Consider the following 21920-nt stretch of genomic DNA (forward strand, 5'->3'; position numbering starts at 1 on the left):
AAAAAACACACAGACACACAAAAAACAAACAAAAAAAATTCTGCCGCTGCAGCTCTTGGCACCATTTTCCTCCACAGCTGCAGTCTCTCTGCTTACACTGATGGTCAGATCCTACTGAGACAGGAATGCGTAAGAACAGAAAAGTTTCTACCCTGAAGTTTAGGTTTAAGTATTTTTTGTTTGTCTGTGCTTGTGCTCTGTCTTTTCAGTGGCCCAACCTTTTGGAATACTAACTTTTGACTACTTACATCTGTGATATCTAGAATCTCCGTAAAGTTTTGCTAAACTTTGGTATCCTCCTGTTACTTTTTCTTCTTTTTTTTGTTTTTTCAATCAAGGTAAAATTGGTATATAACATTTATACAAATTTCAGGTATGCAACATTATAAATCAATATTTGTATACACTACAAAATAATCAGCACTGTACGTCTAGCTACCATCCATCACCATACAATTGCTCTCCTTCACTCACTTCACCCTTCCTCCAACCCTCTTCCTTCTGGTAAACACCAATCTGTTCTCTGAATCTGTGAGTTTGCTTTTGTTTTGTTTGTTTTGGTTTTTATATTGCACATAAAAGAGAAATTACATGGTATTTGTCTTTCTTCTTCTGACTTATTTCACTTAGCATAATGCCCTCAAGGTCCATCCATGTTGTCGCAAATGGCAAGATTTCCTTCTTTTATGGCTACACGGTATTCTGTTGTGTCTATATACATTGCATCCTTGGACGTTTGGGTTGTTTCCATATCTTGGCTGTTGTAATAATGCTGCAGTAAACATAAGGGTGCATATATCTTTTCAAATTAGTGTTTTTGTTTTCTTCAGGTAAATACCCAGAAGTAGAACTGCTGGGTCATTTAGAAGTTCTAGTAAATTTCTGAGGCGTTTCCATACTGTTTTCCACAGTGGCTGAACCAGTTTACATTCCTACCAACAGTGCACAAGAGTAATCCTGACTCACTGGCCTCTATTGTGATCCTGGTGTTTTTTTGTTTGTTTCTGTTTTTTGTTCTTTAATACTTATTTGGGCTGCTCCAGGTCATAGGTGCAGCATGCGAACGTAGTTATGGCATGCAGACGTCTTAGCTGCAGCACGCAAGTGGGACCAAGTTCCCCCGTCAGGCACTGAACCCCAGCCCCCTGCATTGGGAGTGCAGAGTCGTACCCACTGGACCACCAGGGAAGTCCTGATCCTAGTGTTTTAATTTTTTTTTTTTTAATTTTGACTCTAGTTACCTACGGCCCACCTGGGTCCAACTCAGCCCGCCTAGGTAGGAAGGAAACGTTTATGGAAAAGTGACGACAATTACTAGTATCAGAGTAAATAAAACAGTGTACATTATTAAGTTAAAACATAGTGCTAAGGAAGTAGGGTGATGGTCTCTACTCCATTCCTCACGTTTTCATGGAGAATAGTGTACTTCACCCCTACAGAGAACACACTTGGAAGGATCTGGGAGTAGAGGTTTTCTCTAGACCACAGTCTTGCATGAGACAATAGACAGGAGGAAATGAAGAAACCAGAATATCTAAATAAGAAGGCAATAATGTCTCGCATGTCACTCTCTGAGAGAAAGTAGGCAACACATACGGGGGGAATCCCCACAAGCATCTCCCAAACAAAACAAAACAAGAAGAAACACAGAAATACATATATTATACACGTAGAAATACAACTGTTGGGCAGTTTCTGGTCAGTACACACAGATGCCCAGGCTGTGGACTCAACACTGGTGCAGCTGGTTGGCCTGCCATGGGACTGAAACCAGGTGTTCTCAGGTTCTCACTGTCTCCCACACAGCTACCACTAAGTTACCTGCCATGCTCTTTGGCTGAGAATAGCAACATCGAACGACATTCCACCATTCATTTAATTTGGGGATCATAATTTTGTTTGTGATAACTTCTGCAGTGGAGCTGCAGTTTCCTTTGTGGCTACTGACCCCTTGGAGAGTAAAACTAACCAGAGATTTGAATTTAAAGAGGCTGAAGAAGCTACATACCTATGAAAGACAGCTTGGGACACAGCTGCAGATGTGGGAACCCAGACAAGTACGTAAGACCCTCTGGCTGAGACGGAGCCAGTCGTATAAAATTGGGAATGAAGGCATTTGGACTTTAATTTCTGTGGGCTTTTATTTGCAAGGGGATTTAGTTTTGAGGACGTTGAATAATAAGAGTTTCCTATTGTTCAAATTTGGGACATGTTTATGTTGTTGATCCAGTCTTTATATTCATTTCATAAAATCTGGTGGACCTATTCTGGACAACATCATGACAGGAGATAATTACTGATAAGAATAGAATAGGGAGTGAATTTTGAGCTTAGGGTGCCGCATGGAATCCTGGCTGACTCATGATGCTAGAGTCTTTTGTGGGCAAAAGGTGAAATGCCCATCAGCAGTTCCAGAGGGGAACGTTGTGTAGAAAGGAGCAGAGTGTATGATGGTGAGAGCACAGCAGCACTGTGAGCAGCTGCCTGCCCTGCTGAGAGGACGGCAGCCCTGGCTGACTTCTAACTCGCCTAAGAACAATGCCTTATGACATCGTTTCCCAGCCTTCCTTCATATATGCGCTGCTTTGGGATTTTTATTTATTTGCGCATCACCCATGCTAATACTGATACATTTTTAAAAATATTGTGTGGACTTTAAAATTCTTGAGCTCATGATATGTTAAAATATATTTTTTCTGAATAGATTAAAATGCATAATTACTAAAATTAAAAAAAATGCCTGTCATCATCACCCTGCTACCTGAAATCAACTGACATAATGCCAGTGGGACACACACTGTAATATGCTAAAAGATGAGAAACCTGGCAGAGAAGGGGAGGGATGCGTGTTGCTTCACTCTTCAGGTTTCTGTTCTAATCCTGATGATGGAAGGTGGTACTGGATAAATATTTGGGGCCCCTCTCTACACCTTCTCTCTCGCACCTTCCCAGGCAACAAAGAAGAACTCAGTTTCTAAGACTTGCAGGAGCTCAGGTACAGCGTTTTCTAATTCTGCCCTTGGCGTTCAGGGAGCAGTACTTCTTACTCCCACGCTGGAGCTGGGCTTGAGTGAGGAAGACTGAAGTTCATTTGTGGAGAACTGGAGCAAACCTATTTCTGCTTTAGGCCTAAGCCTCATCTCCTACTCAGCTTTACTAGGGAACCCCATAATTTAGATGATAAGACATACATTTCAATCTCTGCTTCCTGGGTCTATTTCTCAACCTGGCTAAAGTCCATAAAGCAGAAGCCCAAATTCCAACACAGCATTTAGTTACAAAAACAAGTGAAAGAAATGAGAGAAGAAAATGTTGACTGAAGAAAACGAATGCTCCTGTTACACAACAAAATGTTTTGTGTCAATAAACATTTAGTGATAGCTTATTATGCAAAAGAGTTTTTTAAAAAGTTAATGTTCCTTGACACTCAAATATTGTGGCTGTGAGTTTTCACTTCTCCAGCTTGGGGTTAGAGTCGTGTGGTATTGTAGTCTCCTTGGCTGAGTCTGCACAGGGAAACAGGGGAACCCTTCTTTGTTCCCCAGTCTCTGAGAAGCAATGAGATACAGTAGAAAGAATATGGGCTTTGGAGTCGGGTCTGGGGATATATTCTGGATGTTTCAAGTTGGGCAAATTACTTAACCTTCCTGAATCTCACTGTTCACAGGTATAAAATGGGGATAGTGACTCTCATTGGGTTGTTGTGAGGACTGAGATAATGCATGTGTAATGCACTAACTTGATGCCGGATCCCCTCCCTGCCCACAAATTGAGCTAAAGATACTCTAGGAAGGATTCTTTCTCCCTACTCAGTGTTCCTTCACGGTTATCCTCTGGGACTTACTGGGGATCAGCAGTTATAAAACCTTCATTCTGGATCCAGTCCTTCTCTTTCCACACTCTTCTCCCCTCACAGATCTGAAGTTTTGGAGCTATTCCTTACTCTGGAGGACTTGTCATTTGGAACTCAGACTTCATCATTTTCTTTGCTTCGTGGCTCTGCCTATGTCCCATCACCAGTTTCCAAGACCACAGGCTGTAGCCCAAGTCTCCCACTTCCCCACCTACAAGGAACCAGGCTGAACAGGTGTAAAGCACCGAATTGGTATTTGGCACACAGTAGATGCTCATTACCTATAAATTTCTTTTCTTAGATCTGGAAGCTTTGAACTGTTTTCTACAGAGCTGCATTGACTATTATGATTGAGTACAGTGATCCAAGAACTGTATTTTAGAAATGAAATATTTTGGATATCACTGACTCAATCTTTAAAACCACTAACTTCTGCACTTAGTGAGACTGCCATTCAAATAGAAATCATATCCATGTCTAGGCATCCACTCAATACGTCCATATCTAGATAGTTTTTAAAGACGTTTTGAGATCTTTCCCTTGCATAGAAAGAGTATGGTTTGCCTCCTTATGCTCAGCGGCCTTTTCCAGCACAGATAAAATTCCAAGATAATAAAGATTTTGATCTCATGCAAGTTCCTTGGTGCAAACAGGCTTGCATAGCAAAATGATGCAGATAAACGTGGATGAAAACGGACTTTACACAAATAAATGAAACTATATTATGTTTCTCTAGTATAAAAATAGATCAAATGGCAGGAGGACAAAAATAGGTGAAGTGGTAACATAAACTGACTTGTGAAAAAAAGCAGTCAATAGAAAATGACCTCAAGATGATTCAGAGGTTGGAATTAACAAACAGGGACTTTAAAGCAGCTATTATAAGTGTGTTTAAGGACTGAATAGAAAATATGGTAATAATGAACAGATGGACATCTCTGTAGAAAGAAAGAAGTATTTTAAAAAAGCCAAATGGAAATTCTAGAACTGAAAAATACAAAAGTTCATTGATGGATTTAACAACAGACTGGAAACAACAGAAGGGTCAGTGAACCTGAAGATAGATCAACAGAAAATATCTAGTCAAAAGGACTGAGAGGACAAAAAAAAAATCTATAAAAAAGTTAACAGAGCCTCAGTGTTCTCTGAGTCCAACATCAAATGGTCTAACATATATACAATTGGAGTTCAAAGAGAAGTGAATGGGGCAGAAAAAATATTTAAACACATGACCAAAAATTTCCCAACATTAGTGAAAACCTTAAACATACACACATAGTGTGAAAATGACATATATTGTGAAACTCATAAGGTGAAAAATGAAGGCTGGCTGACTTCTCATGAGAAAAATTAAAACCAGAAAAAAGAGGGAGAACATTTTAAGTGTTGAAAGGAAACTACTATTAACTAAGAATTGTCTAGGCAGTGAAAATTTCTTTTAGGATTACAGTCAAAATAAAGGCATTTTCAGATAAACGAAATCAGAGAATTTGTCACCACCACACGGGTACTAAAGAAGAGTTAATGAAAGCTCTTCAGCTTGAAGAGAAAGATAAGAGATTCTACAGAGAGGAGTAAAGAGCTTGGAACATGGCTTGAGCACATGCACACATATATAAAGAATAAGGAAATGAATCCAGAAAGATATTGCTATGATTTATGTTAAGGAGTTTTATAGTGTTTTCTGCTTTCCTCTAGGAGTTTTATAGTGTCTGGTCTTACATTTAGGTCTTTAATCCATTGTGAGTTTATTTTTGTGTATGGTGTTAGAGAATGTTCTAATTTCATTCTGTTACATGTGGCTGTTCAGTTTTCCCAGCGCCATTTGCTGAAGAGACTGTCTTTTATCCATTGTATATTCTTGCCCCGTTTGTCAGAGATTTGGGTTATGACGGCATCTGTGTGCTGGGATGGTGATGCACTGCCCCTCCTCCCACTCGAGAGGGCATGGAAGTTTTGTGTCCCCCACCTCGTTCCTTGCCCTATGCATCGCTTCTATTTGGCTATTTCTGAATTGTATCCTTTATAATAAAACTGTAATGTTAATTATAGTGCTTTCCTGAGTTCTGAGTCATTTTAAGAAATCATTAAATCTGAGCAGGGAACTCCTGAATCTGTAGCTAGCCAGACATGGATGTGGGGATCCTATTTATGGCTGGCATCTGAAGCGGGGACAATACTGTGGCACTGAGTCCTTAACCTGTGGGGTCTGCACTAACTCCAGGTAGCTAGTGTCTGAATTGAGCTGGAATGTAGCTCAAAGCTGGTGCAGGAGAAGTGAAGAACTGACTGTTGTTTGTAAAACCAAACAAGGTCTCAAGGTCAACATCTGTGGTATTCCTGCCAAAAGTGCCTAACTTGTATCTATTCAAGGAAAACATTCTACAAGATAACTGCCCTGTATTCTTCCAAAATACATGTTAAGAAAGATAAACACTGAGAAACTATTCCAGATTTAATGGAGACTAAAGAGATAGAACAAGTATATGCAATATGCAGTCCTGAATTAGAGCCTTGATCAGAGGGAAAAAACAACTATAAAGGACATCATGGAACAACTGACCAAATTTGACTATAGAATGTCAGGTAAGAGTACTGTATCATAAAATTTCCAGATTTTGATTAATGTATCACAATTGTGTAAGAGAATATTCTTGTTAGAAAATATATACTCATAAAAAAGTCTCCAAATGGTTCAGAAAAAAATAATATGCATATATTACTTACATGCATTATATATAGAAAAAGAAAATAATAAAGCAATGGCACAAAATATAAACAATTGGAGAATCTGCGTAAAGGGTATACACAAGTTTGTGATGCTGGTCTTGCAACCTTTCTGTAAGCTTGAAATAATATAAAAATAAAAGATAAAAGAAAACGAAAAAGGAAATAACACAGTAGACTTGCCAAATTATATGTCGGTTTTCTTCCACAAAGTGGAATACCTAAAGATTATTAGAACATTAAACAAAGATAGAGCAGTTCCCGAACTGTGTTTCCTGGAGTACAATTATGCCATGACAAATTTATCAAATTTATCACAATTAATAATTTTGATAAATTAAAGACTTATCAAAATTAAAACAGTTGCTATTGTTCCTTCTTTCCTCTGAAAATTCATTTTAGAAATAATTTCATTCATCAGAAATTCACTTGAGTAGCAAGTGAGACCTGTAGGATGAGAGCTGGTGAAGATTTGTTTATCTGGAGAAGGACTGAAAAGGGAGGAATAAAGTGGGGGTGGGTGAAGGCCACATGAGTGGCAATGTGACCCTTCCCTAAGACCTTCCAAGTTTCCTCCCTAGAAATCATGGTATCCATGGAGAGGCTGTCTCCAGGAAACAAGAGAAGAGTACAAGTTTTGCATTCCAGTTGACTTAGGAAAAAGGGTTGTTTAGACAATGTAAATCCTTTGACATAGGAAATCTTGGGGAGGCTTATGGCTTCCACAGGACATGGAACCAGGGGTTCAAAGCAATTTGTGATGGTTAATTTTCTGTGTCACCTTGACTAGGCGAAGGGATACCCAAGTGGCTGATAAAATGTAATTTCTAGGTGTGTCTATGAGGACGTCTCCAGAAGAGATGAACATTTGAATCACGAGAATGAGTAAAGAAGATCTTCATCAACGCAGTGGGCATCACCCAATCCCTTGAGTACCTGAACAGAACAAAAAGGGAGAGGGAGGACGAATTTGCTTTCGGAGCTAAGACATCCATCTTCTCTTGCCCTCCTGCTGTCCATCAGAGCTCTTGGAACTAAAGCTTTTGGACTCAAACCAGAGTTACACAATTGACCCCTCCCTGATTCTTAGGCCTTCAGTTGATTATACCATCAATTTATCTGGTTCTCCAGATTGTGCAGATGGTGGGCAGATTGTGGAACTTCTAGGCCTCCATATCCAAGTGAGCTAATCCCTACAATAAATCACTTATTTATCTCTGGATATCCTACTGGTTCTGTTTCTCTGAAGAACACTGACTAATACGCAATTCAATCTAGATATTGGATGATATCTAGTTTTCACATATGAGGATAATGCCAACACATTTATATAGTTGTTCTGGTAATTATGTGTTAATATCTTATTATTAATAAACACTGTGCCACAGTCAAGAAATTTGCACGAATGATGGGGCTGATGAAGGAGGAGATGATGTGTGACTGAACACCATTGGTATTTGTGGTCTAATTGAAACTCACTGGTCTAAATTGTGGACCTTGTCTTCTATTTTAAACATATGAATGTGTTATTTTATTAATAACAAAATAGTTGAATCCCTAAATTTATATCATTCTGTTACAAAGTTTTAAAAAGTGAATCAAAAGTTGACCATTTCTTACAATTAATCTATCTAGGAGACTATTTTTTTACTCTTAGCTTCAATCTGAGCACTACTTTGTTTCACGGCCACTTCTTGGTTTTCTACTGCTACATTATTAATTTTTAAGTGTTCTTTGGTCTCATAAGCTGAAGAAATGTGTCATTTTCACAGACACGTATTTAAAGCAGTAGGACTCAGAAAACATAGAACGTACTTTCATATTCTGACTATTTTCATAAACGGCTATGAGACAGTATTTTGACTATTCAAATTATGAGTGGGCTAAGTGATGAATTACCCACTAGCCAACTGATTTCCACTGTTAATACCAGTGTAAATTATGGCCCAGATCAATCCCACAACTTCTAATGAAATTCCTGGGATGGGAATAACTTCTGCAAGGCCTCTATAAACACAGATCAAGGGTGTCAAGGGTGAAGCAGCAACATGAGAAATCCACAGACTAAGAGGCTTCAGTCTGGGGTCACTGCAAATCAAGGACACTGAGCCTATTTTAGATGGCAGTACAAGAATTAAATCATTACTAACTGCAAAACAAAGATTACACCATCAAAACTCTAAGTATGGTAAATAGATTAAATAACGTGCATATAAGTGAAGAAATTCTCAGGGCTGGAGAAATTTAGGACCATGCAAACAGATGAAGGCTTTCCCAGCAAAGCTGTAGTATATTTATGGTCCTACTGTACTTGGGACTATAGTGCCATTGAAAAGCGGAAACCCAGCTGTCACCTAAGACAGGAAGGGAATTCTGCAAATTTGGCAGCGATCCTTCAGCTGTGTCCTTAATACCCCTCTTGGAGTCTGCTACACTGTGACATTACTTACAGAGCTCAAAGAGGTCATGGAGATAGCTCCGTGAAGAATCAAAATTGAAAAGACTGCTGGTATAGAGTGGATTCTGAAAGCTATCTCAGGATTTAGCCAATCTGAACTATCACATCTTTCCCCAGATACCTGCCCTCAGTATTTCTCACCAGTTACTATTACTTATTCACCCAACTTCAAAACCTGAGTCTTCTCCAACTCCTCTTTTCTCCTCACTTCCACCTCCTGTTAGCTGCCAAGTCTAGCAGATTCAGCTTCTTCATCTTTAATCCATTCCCTCCTTTTGGTCTCAAAGGCCAGTGCTCTGGTTCAGGTGCTTACTCCCTCAGACTATTTAACCTGTCCTCCCAGTTTCCAGTATTTTTCCCTCTAATTCATTTTATGGCCACCATAATATTCATCTTTCTAAAGCACAGTCTGAATCATGCCAGTCCCCCTTTCAAACCATCTTTAATTAGTCCTCATGGCTCTGAATCAAATAAATACTCCTCAGCTTGGCATTTAAGACTCCAGTAATCTCCAGTAGCTCCTCAACGTCTATACTATCACCCACACATTTCCTTACAAGCACCACATGGTCCAACTTCCTGTTTCTTCCTCAAACTTCTTTTTGCAACTGGATCTCAATATGCACACGACTCAATCTACTGAAATCTTATCCATCTTCCAGGGTCCATATCAATCATTGCTTCCTCAAAGAAACCTCTCTCCATCTCCCCAATTATATGTGATCTCCTGCTTCCCTGAACCTAACACATTTTCCCTGGATCAATTATGACCTGCTATCTAGTCTACTTATTTATCTCATCTACTATAATTTTCTCCCAATCAATATTTATTAACACTTATCTATGTTCCAGGCACTGTATTAGGCATCAGGAGTACAGGAGTGAATAAAACATCTATGACCCCTCAAATTACACAGAGGAGCCTCAAGCTGGTATTATTATGGAATCTTCAAAGTGTACCACATGATAAGTAACTAGCATAATTGTTCTATCATGATGCCAGAACATAATTCATAAACATAGTAAGTGTCATTCAATTAAGATGATTTGTTTAAAACCTCTAATTCAATTAATAAAAGAATCATTGTAAATGGGAAATTTGAAAAATCATACAGTGTAAACTTTAAGTCCATAATAAAGATCTGTTCATAATGGAAGCAAAAGTGGAAGAAATATCAAATCTTTCCATTGAAATATTGTAGGGCAAAAATGTCCATTTTCTAGAGCTATCCACACATTTATTTGTTTAATGAAACGAAAGAGTGGAAAGAAAGAAACAGACTTTGGTGTCAAAGGGACTTCAAATGAATGAATATGATGAATTGAATGAATGAATTTAAAAAGACTGGGGGTTTGGTTTTCTGACACTTTTTGGACCTATCATTTTAGAATCTTAGTAAAGTCCCCAGAAGTTCACGTGGAGATAACATAGATAGGGGATATGTATAGTGATCAGGTAAAAAGATGAAAGAATACAACTGTGAGATGAGCTATGTTAAATTATCATTAAGCAGGAAAACAAGACAATATTTCCCTCAGGCCTCTATCCTTGATTCAGCCCCCAGTGAAGAAACTCTGGCATTTAAAAGATGGGGAGGTCCTTACCAGACAGTCCCATTTTTAACAAGTATGCACATTTTTACATCTCAGTTTCAAATATCCCCACAATTCACAGTAGTTGTCCAAGGCCCCACCCACGCTCCACCTCCCACCCCGCCTCTGTTTCTTATTTACCTCATATGCATCTTTGATGTTCAAGGGCTCACCAAGAGCAGCCACATGTCCCACGATGCCTTTGTTCCACTCTAAGCGGATACAGTTATTTGAAGCTTCTTCCAGTGTTGAACCTTCTGCAACATCAAAGAGGCGGCTGATAAGAAACTTGTCGTTGGAGCTGTCCTCACAGACAAGGAACAGGGAATAGCGGTCAGTGGAGATGAGTCCATGGATGTGCAAGAAAATTTTGTGACATAAGGCTGTGACATCCAAGTGACTAGAAATATCTTTCACTAATTCCAAGAGTCTTGAGCACTGGTCCCCTTCATCATTATCAAACCTTGGGGGGGTTAGAGGCATCTGTTCCTTCTTTTCTGAGTCAGAGAGGAAGCTCACAGTTCCCTCAGAATCCTTGACGACAATGGGTCTAAGAGGCCGATCAAATTCGGAGGCGGAGATTTTCCTGGTTGGTGTTCCAGGGACGCTGCTTTCTGCACAGGGACTCTGCTGCGAGGGGCAAGAGCAAGCTTCCGTGTGGCCTCTGACGCCTTCCTTGCACACAGGGATGGTGTGAACTCTCTCAGCAAACCATGCATTGACCATTTCTCTGCAGAACAGAACATGTAGACACAGTAAATGTTTGAGGAATACCCCTTCTTAAATATTGCTACCCCCGAAAGCTTCTAAAAATCCGCTCATGGTAAACTGATGTGGTAATGATTGATTTGTCATAGAAAATAAAAACAAGATGGTTTATTTAAGACGGTTTTATTTTGAAAAACTCTAGAGGACAATTGCTTCAGTGAACATTTTAATAAAGCCTGACTCCTATAACGTGTATTTTCAGATATCTGATTTATAACACATTGTCAAGTCTGCTCCTCTCAAATCAGTTTGTGTTAAAGTAAAAGACACTAAATTTGACAAGAGTCTTAGGAAAATATAAATATGGAAATTTATCTGCTATTTAAAACATACAACTTTTTCTGAAGTTAAATATTTAAAAATTTTTTAAAATTTATATAAAATTGGCTAGCTAATATGCTTAATTTTAGATAGTTGTTTTAATCTATATCGCTACATATAGATTAGATTTAGAAAGGGAAGTGGAAAATATAAACCATTTGATCTGGTATGTGGTAGAAAGATTATAGATTTCCATTAAAATCATCCTAATAAGATTTGTTCAATTAATGGTAACGATGATCTCTTCTTCTAGAGTATCTACTCCTTGTATAAAGGAGAAAACAAAAAGGTAGGTAATAACTAATATAGAAAATTCAGTCCAAGAAAACTTAAGTTATTTATGTTATTAATGTGCCATCCCATGAAAAAAACCCATTTGGGCTAAAGCCTTCACAGTGGGTGATTTTTTTTAAACAAATATGCCAGATCATACACATCCAAATGATCGCTGTTCAGGTCAAATAATTCCTCTTGGGAAGCTGCATTCTCATGCCAACTGATGGTGCCATTACTTTAGACATTTTTGGAACTCTTCTTTTGAAACTAACTTCTAAAAATTTTCAAGAGCCACATAAGAATATTAGTTTTTTAAATTAATTTTTTTGGAGTACAGTTGATTTACAATGTTGTGTGAGTTTCCACTGTACAGCAAAGTGAATCAGTTATACATATATCCACTCTTTTTTTGATTCTTTTACCATGTAAGCCATTACAGAGTATTGAGTAGAAAGAATATTTGTTTTATCTTAAAGTTAGATCTTGTTTTTCAGTAAGCCTTCCTCTCAAAACAAGCAAGTGAAACCACAAAAACCTAGAGTAAAAGATAACTTAATGTATATCTTATGCATTAGACTTGACTTTTTCTGAAACTCAAATTCACTTTCAAGAGACAGAAACTTGCTACCACTGAGGATACTTAAAAGAACTGGCCTATAAAAGCAATGCAATCTCCACTTGACAATGACTTACTGATTATCTTCACCAAGGAGCCAGGATAAAAAAGTTTGACAGTGTATCATTTTGGAGAGTGCAGGGAAACAGGCACTCTCTAATCCTTCTGAATGCAATAGAAATTGATAACACCTCTTCAGAGGGCAAGTAGGCAATAGCTAACAAGTTTTAAAATGCATTTATCCTTTGTTCCACAGATTTTACGCATGTGGGAAAGGAAGTACCAGGGTATTTATTTACTGTGGTACTTTTTGTTATAGCGAAGATAAGAAGCAACCTAATACCACAAACAGAAGCCTGGCAAAAACACATCATGGCACATTTATAAAGGGAACACTAGGCAGACATTTAAAAATGGTCATAGGTACTGATGTGAATAATTACCACAATTTATTAAGTGAAAAAAGAAGATCCAGAAGGGAGAAAGAAGAGTTAGCCTTTTTTCTGAGTCTCTACTAAGTCTTTCACTTATAGAATGTTCCCTTAATTATTTTATTTTGAACAGCAACTATTGTTTGGTAAATACTGTACTACCCTGAAATGACACCAGTCTAGAATGAAATGGGTCAAAAAAAAGATAACACAGATATGATTAGGATTACCCCATAATTCCAAGTGTTAGATACAGGTATAAATTTTAAAGTTCTCTTTAAAAAGCAATGTAGGGACTTCCCCCGTGGTCCAGCAGTTAAGACTGCATGCCCTCAGTGCAGGGCGCACAGGTTTTGATCCCTGATTGGGGAACTAAGATCCTGCATGTGACGCAGCATGGGCCAAAATAGTAATAATAATAATAATAATAATAATAATAATAATAATAATAATAATAATAATTAGTTTTTAAAAAAGCAATGTAGGGCTTCCTGGTGGTGCAGTGGTTAAGAATCCGCCCGCCATTGCACAGCTAAAGAAACCATAAACAGGACTAGAAGACAACCCTCAGAATGGGAGAAAATATTTGCCAATGAAGCAACGGACAAAGGATTAATCTCCAAAATATACAAGCAGCTCATGCACCTTAATACCAAAAAAGCAAATAACCCAATCCACAAATGGGCAGAAGACCTAAATAGACATTTCTCCAAAGAAAACCTGCAGATGGCCAACAAACACATGAAAAGATGCTCAACATCACTACTCATTAGAGAAATGCAAGTCAAAGCCACAATGAGGTATCACCTCACACCAATCAGAATGGCCATCATCAAAAAAACTAAGAACAATAAATGCTGGAGAGGGTGTGGAGAAAAGGGAACTCTCCTGCACTGCTGGTGGGAATGTAAGTTGGGGTACAGCCACTATGGAAAACAGTTTGGAGGTTCCTTAAAAAACTAAAAATGGAACTAACATATGACCCAGCAATTCCAATACTAGGCATATACCCAAAGCAAACCATAATCCCAAAAGAAACATGTACCATAATGTTCATTGCAGCACTGCTTACAAGAGCCAGGACGTGGAAGCAACCTAAATGCCCATCAACAGATGAATAAAGAAGTTGTGGCACATATATACAATGGAATATTACTCAGCCATAAAAAAGAATGAAATTGAGTTATTTGTAATGAGGTGGATAGACCTAGAGTCTGTCATGCAGAGAAAAGTAAGCCAGAAAGAGAAAAACAAATACTGTATGCTAACTCATACATATGGAATCTAAAAAAAAAAAAAAATGGTACTGATGAACCCAGTGACAGGGCAAGAATAAAGATGCAGATGTAGAGAATGGACTTGAGCACACAGGGTTGGGGGAGGGGGAAGGAATGGGGAAGCTGGGACGAAGTGAGAGAGTAGCTTTGACATATATACAGAACCAAATGTAAAATATATAGCTCATGAGAAGTTCCTGCATAACATAAGGAGACAAACTCGATGATGGGTGATGACTTAGAGGGCCGCGATAGGGAGGGTTGGAGGGAGTCACGGGAGGGTAGGGATATGTGTATAAATACAGCTGATTCATTTTCGTGTACCTTAAAAGTTGGCACAGCACTGTAAAGCAATTATATTCCAAAAAAGAGCTTAAATTTAAAAAAATGACACAAAGATAACTAAAAAATTAAAAAAAAAGTAAAAAGAAAAGAATCCGCCTGCTAGTGCAGGGAACACAGATGGGTTCAATTCCTGGTCTGGGAAGATCCCACATGCCACGGAGCAACTAAGCCTGTGCACCACAACTACTGAAGCCCATACACCTAGAGCCCATGCTCTGCAACAAGAGAAGCCACTGTACTGAAAAGCCCATGCACCACAACGAAGAGTAGCCTCTGCTTTCCGCAACTAGAGAAAGCCCGCACGTAGCAATGAAGACCTAACGCAGCCAATAAATAAATAAATAAATAAAATTATTTTTAGAAAAGCAATGTAGTAAGTATACTGTACAGATCCCCGGTGTATACCTACAGCACAGAATCTTTTAAAATATAATTGCCTAATGTTTTATAAATTCATGACAAGGCTTGGAACAAAATTTCCAGCGATGAGAACATACGCTGATAATAAAATAATGCTGTATCTCAAAAACTTCAACAGAAATGAGGGGGACATACTTTGGGAAATGCTTGCATTACCTCCAGAATCACAGCAGTAGTGCCAAAGACACTGATGTCAGACATGTATGTGAAAAATGCACAGGAAGCATTTGAATATAAGCTGTTTCATAAAATGTAAGACAGAAAAAAGAATACATTTAACTTAACGTCTCATGTGATTTAAAAGTGTGTACATGTAACTTAAATTCTCAAATGTATACAAAAAATAGGCATTTTAACTATTTCAGCTACAAACCTGAAACACAGCCTCAACTTTTCTTATCTTCTCATTGAAAAATGGTGATCGACTTTTAAATTTTTTAATCAAGCCACCTACTTGACAACTCCATGTGAACATCTAAACAGACACCTTAAAATCGTGAAATCAGAATTCCTAATGGCCCATCCTTCGTCTTGCTTCAACCTCACTCCTTGACAGTTTTCTTCATATTAATAAGTAGCACCATGATCTCCCTAGCTACTCAAACATCTAGGAGTTACTCTGAATTTCTGTTTCTTTCAACTCACACGTCCAATCCAGCAGCCAAGTCTTGTCTACGTGACTTTCAAAACCCTATATTCTAGTCTGTTCATTTCTATCTCCTGTACTACCTCCCTGATCCAAGCCCATCACCTCTCACCTGGGACTATGGCCACAGCCCCTTAACTGGTCTCTCTGATATTATACTAGCCTCCCTTCAATCCATTCTCCACACAGCAGCCAGAGTCATCTTTGAACAAAGAAAACCTTAACATCTTAACTACCCTACTTGGCTTCTCACTGAATTGAGACTAAAACTCAAACTCTTTCTATCCCCTACCATAGCCCCTCTCGCCCATGCCAGCCCCTCGATACTCCTCATCACATCAAACTCTAACTGCCCCCAGTCTGGACCACTCTACTCACCTGCACCTGGCTGATCGCAGCTCCTCATCCCCTGCGCAGACAGGTCTTCCCTGGTCACTCCACTTCAAGTGGCCTCGACACACTATGTTCTCCCCCCACGCTACCTGAATTCTTACTATCGTCTATTTTTCTTGTTTATCAATCTGTTGGTTTATTGTCTGCCTCCTCCGAGGAGATGTAAATGTCATACTTGTCTGTCTGTCTTGTTCACGGCTGCATGTCTGTACTTAGAAAATGCCTTGCACATACTAAGTCCTTGATAACTATTTGTGTGAATGAATAAATAAATGAAGCCTCCTAAATTAACTGCATTAAAAGGGACAATAGTCCTTTGAAAATCTGAATGCTGGTATATTTGTTACAGAAAATCAACATTGTGTTTTAGCTATTAATGTTCATCTTCCTTTGGATGTGAGTCTCATAACTGACCATGGCTAATTTACCCTATAGGATATCCTATAGGGCCTAATATATGTCTTAAACTAAGCCAGAGTCCAAAAATTCTTTGTTAGGTGTTTTGTATTATATTTAATTGTGTCACAAGTGTTTTACTTCTAGATATTTTCTTGGAGAGATGAACTCAGTATTAAATGACACAGGAAAAATAGATCTGGTATATTCAGTGACTCAATCAACAATTTTTATTAACTACCAGTCATGGAGGGAAGGGTTTTCTCACGACCACATTATTGATTATCTGAGTCCCTGTAGATACGTCCCTGCATAGGAAAACATATGTTATCATAACATCAAAACAATCACTTATAAACCAAGCATAAATGAAATTAAATCCTCTCTCCCACCTCTCTCCCTTTAGGCATCCCTTGAGGTTTTGCAGTGCATGACCTATGTGGCTGTATGAAGTGAGCCTTCTTTCCTAAGACTAATATCTATCATCTCCTGTTGATTGTTTTTTAATACTTTAATCTCTGCAAATACAAATCACCTGCAGACTGAAATTTTACACTCTTATGTAAGATATAGAATTTCTAGAAGTAAACCAAGGTGATATTGGAGAACTATTCTAATATTACATAAAGCCACTGATAATTAAGGGTTAAGTCCAATTAAAAAACAGCTAACAACTGGGAAAAAAATCAACAAGGATCATGAAATAACAAACACGTGAAAAGAGAATTCTATTCAAATAACTGCATTCTAGATTAAGAAAGGCTGCTGGAAAAATGTCAAATATTAATTTTAAAAAACTATATTTGAGGAAAAAAGACTCTCTTTAGGATCCTGCTGCGAATGCCAAATAAGAAGTAAAGATACTTGTGTTTACGATACAGCCTTGCCAGAAAATTGTTTATTTTAATAGCTTGGAGTTTTCATTATAATCTAAATCTTCTTAAATCTAAAATAAGGTAAATTTACTCTTATAACCCACGGTTCCATTTTTCAAGATAAAGTTCCAATCAAAGCCTTTTCACTGATATTTTCCCATTTTAATTGGATTCACTTCTGTGTCCTTTTTTTTCTAGAATAAATTATTCTCATGAAGGTCCTTGAGTGTGTCAGGCACTAGGGATACAGGAGTGAGCAAGCCCAGACCTCTCCTCCCCAAACTGAAGTTTATATTGTGTCCAGCAGCTAATTTACACACACACTGAATTTGCTGTCATATGAAGTTATATGTAACTGCATATGAATGAAAAAAGATGGAAAGATGAACATGTCAAATATGAAGGTAATATACCAGATGGGATTCAAGAAACCTGGCTGGTAGCTCTGATGGGGCAAATCACTTCTTTGGCCTGAGATAGGATCTCTGTTTTCCCTTCTTTCTCTTCCTTGAGTCTCTGAGATTTTGAAAAGTATTTACATTAGTGATATTGGAAGGGAAAAAAAAGCACCATTTTATTTAAACCTCGTGAAGCAGGCATCCACAATCCCAGTTTCTAAATTATGAAGCTAAATTAAATGGCTGAACCAAACACATTCTGCAAGCTGGTAACAAAACCTGGAATCAAATCTGGGTCTCCTAATCCAAGTCTTATGGCCTACAAGAACCTAAAAGTTCCCAGAACATCAATGTTTGTCACGAAGACACTTCATAATGTCTAGCTGCATCTGAAAGAGTCAAAGATCAAATTTAAACACACAAGGCATAGAGAAAATAAAATCACCTATAATACACATCCTCTAACTAAATTCTTTCCATCCAGATCATAAAAGGACAGCACACTTAACCACCGAGGTAAAAACACTGCCTCAAGGGATTCAGAGAACAAAGATTCTTAAGGATAGTGTCCTGAAAAAAAATCTGACTGAATCCCATGCCTGTGTTTCTCTGAAAGCATAAAATGTTTTACAAACCGAAAATGATTCACTGAAAAGAATATATAATAAATGTGTTCAAGAGAAGAATAATTCTCAGGGCTGCTAGATTTAGCAAATAAAAATCCTGGATATCCAGTTAAAACTCAGTTTCAGGTAAACAATGAATAATTTTTTAATATAAGCAGTATCTAAAATTCAAATTTTACTGGGTGTCCTATATTTTAGCTGGCCACACTAGTCACTCGATATTCTATTTTTCCCAAGTGAAACTGTTGGCAGGTAGACAACAAAGAAAAAAGCAGGTTCTATGCAGCATGCTAATGAGCTCCAGGCTATCAAATCACTAATACTAATTTTATCATTGAAAGAGCACAAAGGATCCTGTGTAAGATAACTGAACCTTTTGAAAGCTCTTGGATTAATAATTTGTGGCATAAAAGTCTTCCTTAAATCAAGCTTTTTCATTTTACTGTCCAAACTATACCATATACTTAGTAGAGAAAAAACAAACTGCAATCTACTTATAAAAGGGAGGCTGACTACGTGCTAAAAACTCTTGGGACTTACAACCACACCCCGAGAAGCTGTGTTTTTCAGCCATAAATCCTAAATTCCAATCTGTATCTTAGCTTTTGCTACCAATGGGATTTGTGACCAGTGGCAAACAATTTTCTTCTTCTGAGTTTCGATTTCATCCTCTGTATAATAGGGGAAATACTGCCTATTCTAACTTCTTCATGAAGCGCAAGGTGCTGACTTTCTTCAGCAGAGTATGAAGTCAAGAATACCAAACTGGCCATCAGGAGAGAACTCTAGTTCCAACTATAAGAATACACAGACCTGAGGCTGAACCAATCACAACTTCTCTGGAGTTCATTTTCTCCAGAGTACAAGTTCTTCATTGTACACACGGTCAGCCATATGAACAGGTCATGAAGCCTGCTTACATGATGAACGGGCCAGTAGGTGATGATGATTAGGTTGGTCAACTCTTGTCATCTCCTTTTGCCCCTCAGCTTCCTCATTTTTAAACAGGCAAAAGACTTCTTCCTCCTTCACTCACCGCACAGGGTTGGTGTGCGCGTCAAGTTAGAGAACGCACGTGGAAGCATTTCAAAATCTCTTCCATATATTGAAGATGTTGCTATCTCCTAGACCCTTAGGATTCATTCCAGTGGAGACGTAGGGCTGGGGTAAGGAGCCATGGCTGTTCACTCCCTCCTCAAGTCCAGCCAAGAGAATCAGAGAAAGTGAGGGAGAAAAAGGTTGTATTCCTGGTGGTACAGGCCCACAGGCTGAGTGGGCCTAAGAGGGTTTGGAAACAGGCTGACTACCTGCATCCTGAGCATCCAGAGTACTTGTCCAAAGCAGATACTGCAGATTGTCACTCATTATAGAATCCCACTGAGTTCTCCCTCTAAAAAGAAGAGTTACATCATAAGTCTACATAAGTTACATCCTCGCCATTTGAACGAAAAGAACAAAATGGATGCACGTTCCACAAAGGTATTCTACCCTCTCCTACAAGCACTGATAACTTAGTGACTCTGCTTTCAGGTATCAGCAAGTCCTTGCTAACTGCCCTGCAATCGAAAGCAGAACAGACCTCTTGAAGTCTTTGAGTTGATTTAACTTTTACAAGGCTGTTAATGAAAGACAACAGGCCCTGGTTAATGAAAGACAACAGGCCCTGGACCCTTGAAAAAAACCCACAGCCAAGGGAAATGCAATAAAAATTAACGCCAAGAATTTATAATCGATGACAAGATCCCGATGTTTAACACCCCATCTAAGTCATTCCTTCTCTCCTCACCGAAATCTGTTTTATTATTCTCCAGTCACTTATTTCCTTCCACATTTTATTACACACAAAATTTCTCACCTCATAAATGAGTTGCATTATACACCTTTTTAAAATGGGTAAATTCGACGTAGTTTTGTTTTTAAACTTCTACAATATGTCTTAAAATAACTGGAGAAACCCTGGAGGGTGCCAAAATCAATGTTGGGAGTTACTTCACTCAGGTAACATGAATGTGAATACCATCTGTGCTTTCAAACTTACAGGTACCAGAGATGCTGCTCAGGGCTCACGAAGGGATCCTTTCCCTTCCTGAGCAAGTAAAGAACCCAAAAGATTGAAATTAATTAGAGAGCCGGAAATACAGCCACTGGAAGCTGATCAAAACATGCCATGAGTTATCATAAATGTGACTTGGATTTTAAACCCCGAATCTCTTAAAACAATGAATCCAATCAGAAGTCTACTATCTTAGTATTCTACTTTACTGAAGACGCTTGCAGCTCAAGAGTCCCACCCATGCAATGATGATTTAATACAAAAATCAGTGTCATGAGGAATAACGTTTAACATATTTTGATTTCAGGAGGCTTCTGTAAAGCCCCAACGGCACTGCATCCTTCAAGACAATGTTCATTGTGGCTGGAGCACCCTACAAAACTAAATGAGTTCATGCACTCAAAAGGCCAGGCGGCCAGGTTCTAGCAGCTGCTGCAGGAAAAGGCTGAGCTTGACATTTCCAGTGTCAGGCATTTGGGATCTTTGGTAATACACAGAGAAATGGAAAGAATAAATTCATTCGTGAATGATAAGAAAAAAGCATGGAAGAAATTCTGGGGGGTAGAAAGCCTAGGAGGTGAATTGTCATTTTTTACAACGGTTGTAACAAAGAGTTATCTCATCAAAATTACACACATGGTAGAAACAAAGTGCTACATATTTCATTCCTACACATCCTGTGTGCTCATATTTTTAAAGATGAAAAGTGTATCATTCTTAAAATGATAGATTCAATTAAGTTAATGATTAAATTTAATGGTACCAAGCTAAGAATATCTTTTTACGGGATATTTAAATAGGTTTAAGTTTTAGATATGAGCTATGCTTCATCTCATATTCTACAAAAATTTTATAAACTGATTAGTAATATCCATTGAAAAAATGGAATGTCACCAGATGATGGCACATACTCTGTTACGAATGACAACTTTCCCCCTTTTGCAATTTCTAATTTTCACTCAATATTATTACCTATCACAGGGAGGAAAACTACAGTTTATAATTTGTGTTCTAGAAATTTCCCACTAATCTAAACAAGTCATAGCTTCTTCCAAATGCTTACTATCTAGAAGTATTAAATAGAATATGCAAAACTTACTGCATAGTGGGATGCAAATTCTCACATACCATTTCAAATACGGTTAGCAAAAGGGAGACACACACACACACACACACCAACATACATGCACTCGCAACTGTGTACAAAGGGGCTCCACGAAGCAATAACTTTTACTGTGCTCACTCATCTTAAAAAGACAGAAATACCTTAAAGTACATATTCAATATTCCAGATGCCTTGAAAGGGAAAAATAATTTAAATACTTTGTCTAGGTTTTATAGACTATTTCCTGGCATCTAGAAAAGTAAGGAAAAGAAAAATTTACAAAGCAGTGTAAAATTCTGATGTAAACATAATTCTCACGGGTTAAAAATATAATTAGATGAAA

At 38.1% G+C, this 21920-nt stretch overlaps 1 protein-coding gene across 1 annotated transcript; it reads right to left on the reverse strand.

The window, feature by feature from the left end:
• Positions 1–7453: 7453 nt before the first annotated feature.
• LOC130844446 (cGMP-specific 3',5'-cyclic phosphodiesterase-like) lies at positions 7454–11357 on the reverse strand. The gene is made up of 2 exons (XM_057720690.1): positions 10773–11357; positions 7454–7516 (listed from the first exon to the last, which is right to left on the reverse strand). The coding sequence occupies exons 1-2, from the start codon at positions 11355–11357 to the stop codon at positions 7454–7456; spliced, it is 648 nt and encodes a 215-aa protein (XP_057576673.1).
• Between the last annotated feature and the right edge of the window lie 10563 nt (positions 11358–21920).

Source organism: Hippopotamus amphibius, chromosome 2, assembly GCF_030028045.1.
Source record: "Hippopotamus amphibius kiboko isolate mHipAmp2 chromosome 2, mHipAmp2.hap2, whole genome shotgun sequence".
Classification (NCBI taxonomy): Eukaryota; Metazoa; Chordata; class Mammalia; order Artiodactyla; family Hippopotamidae; genus Hippopotamus; species Hippopotamus amphibius.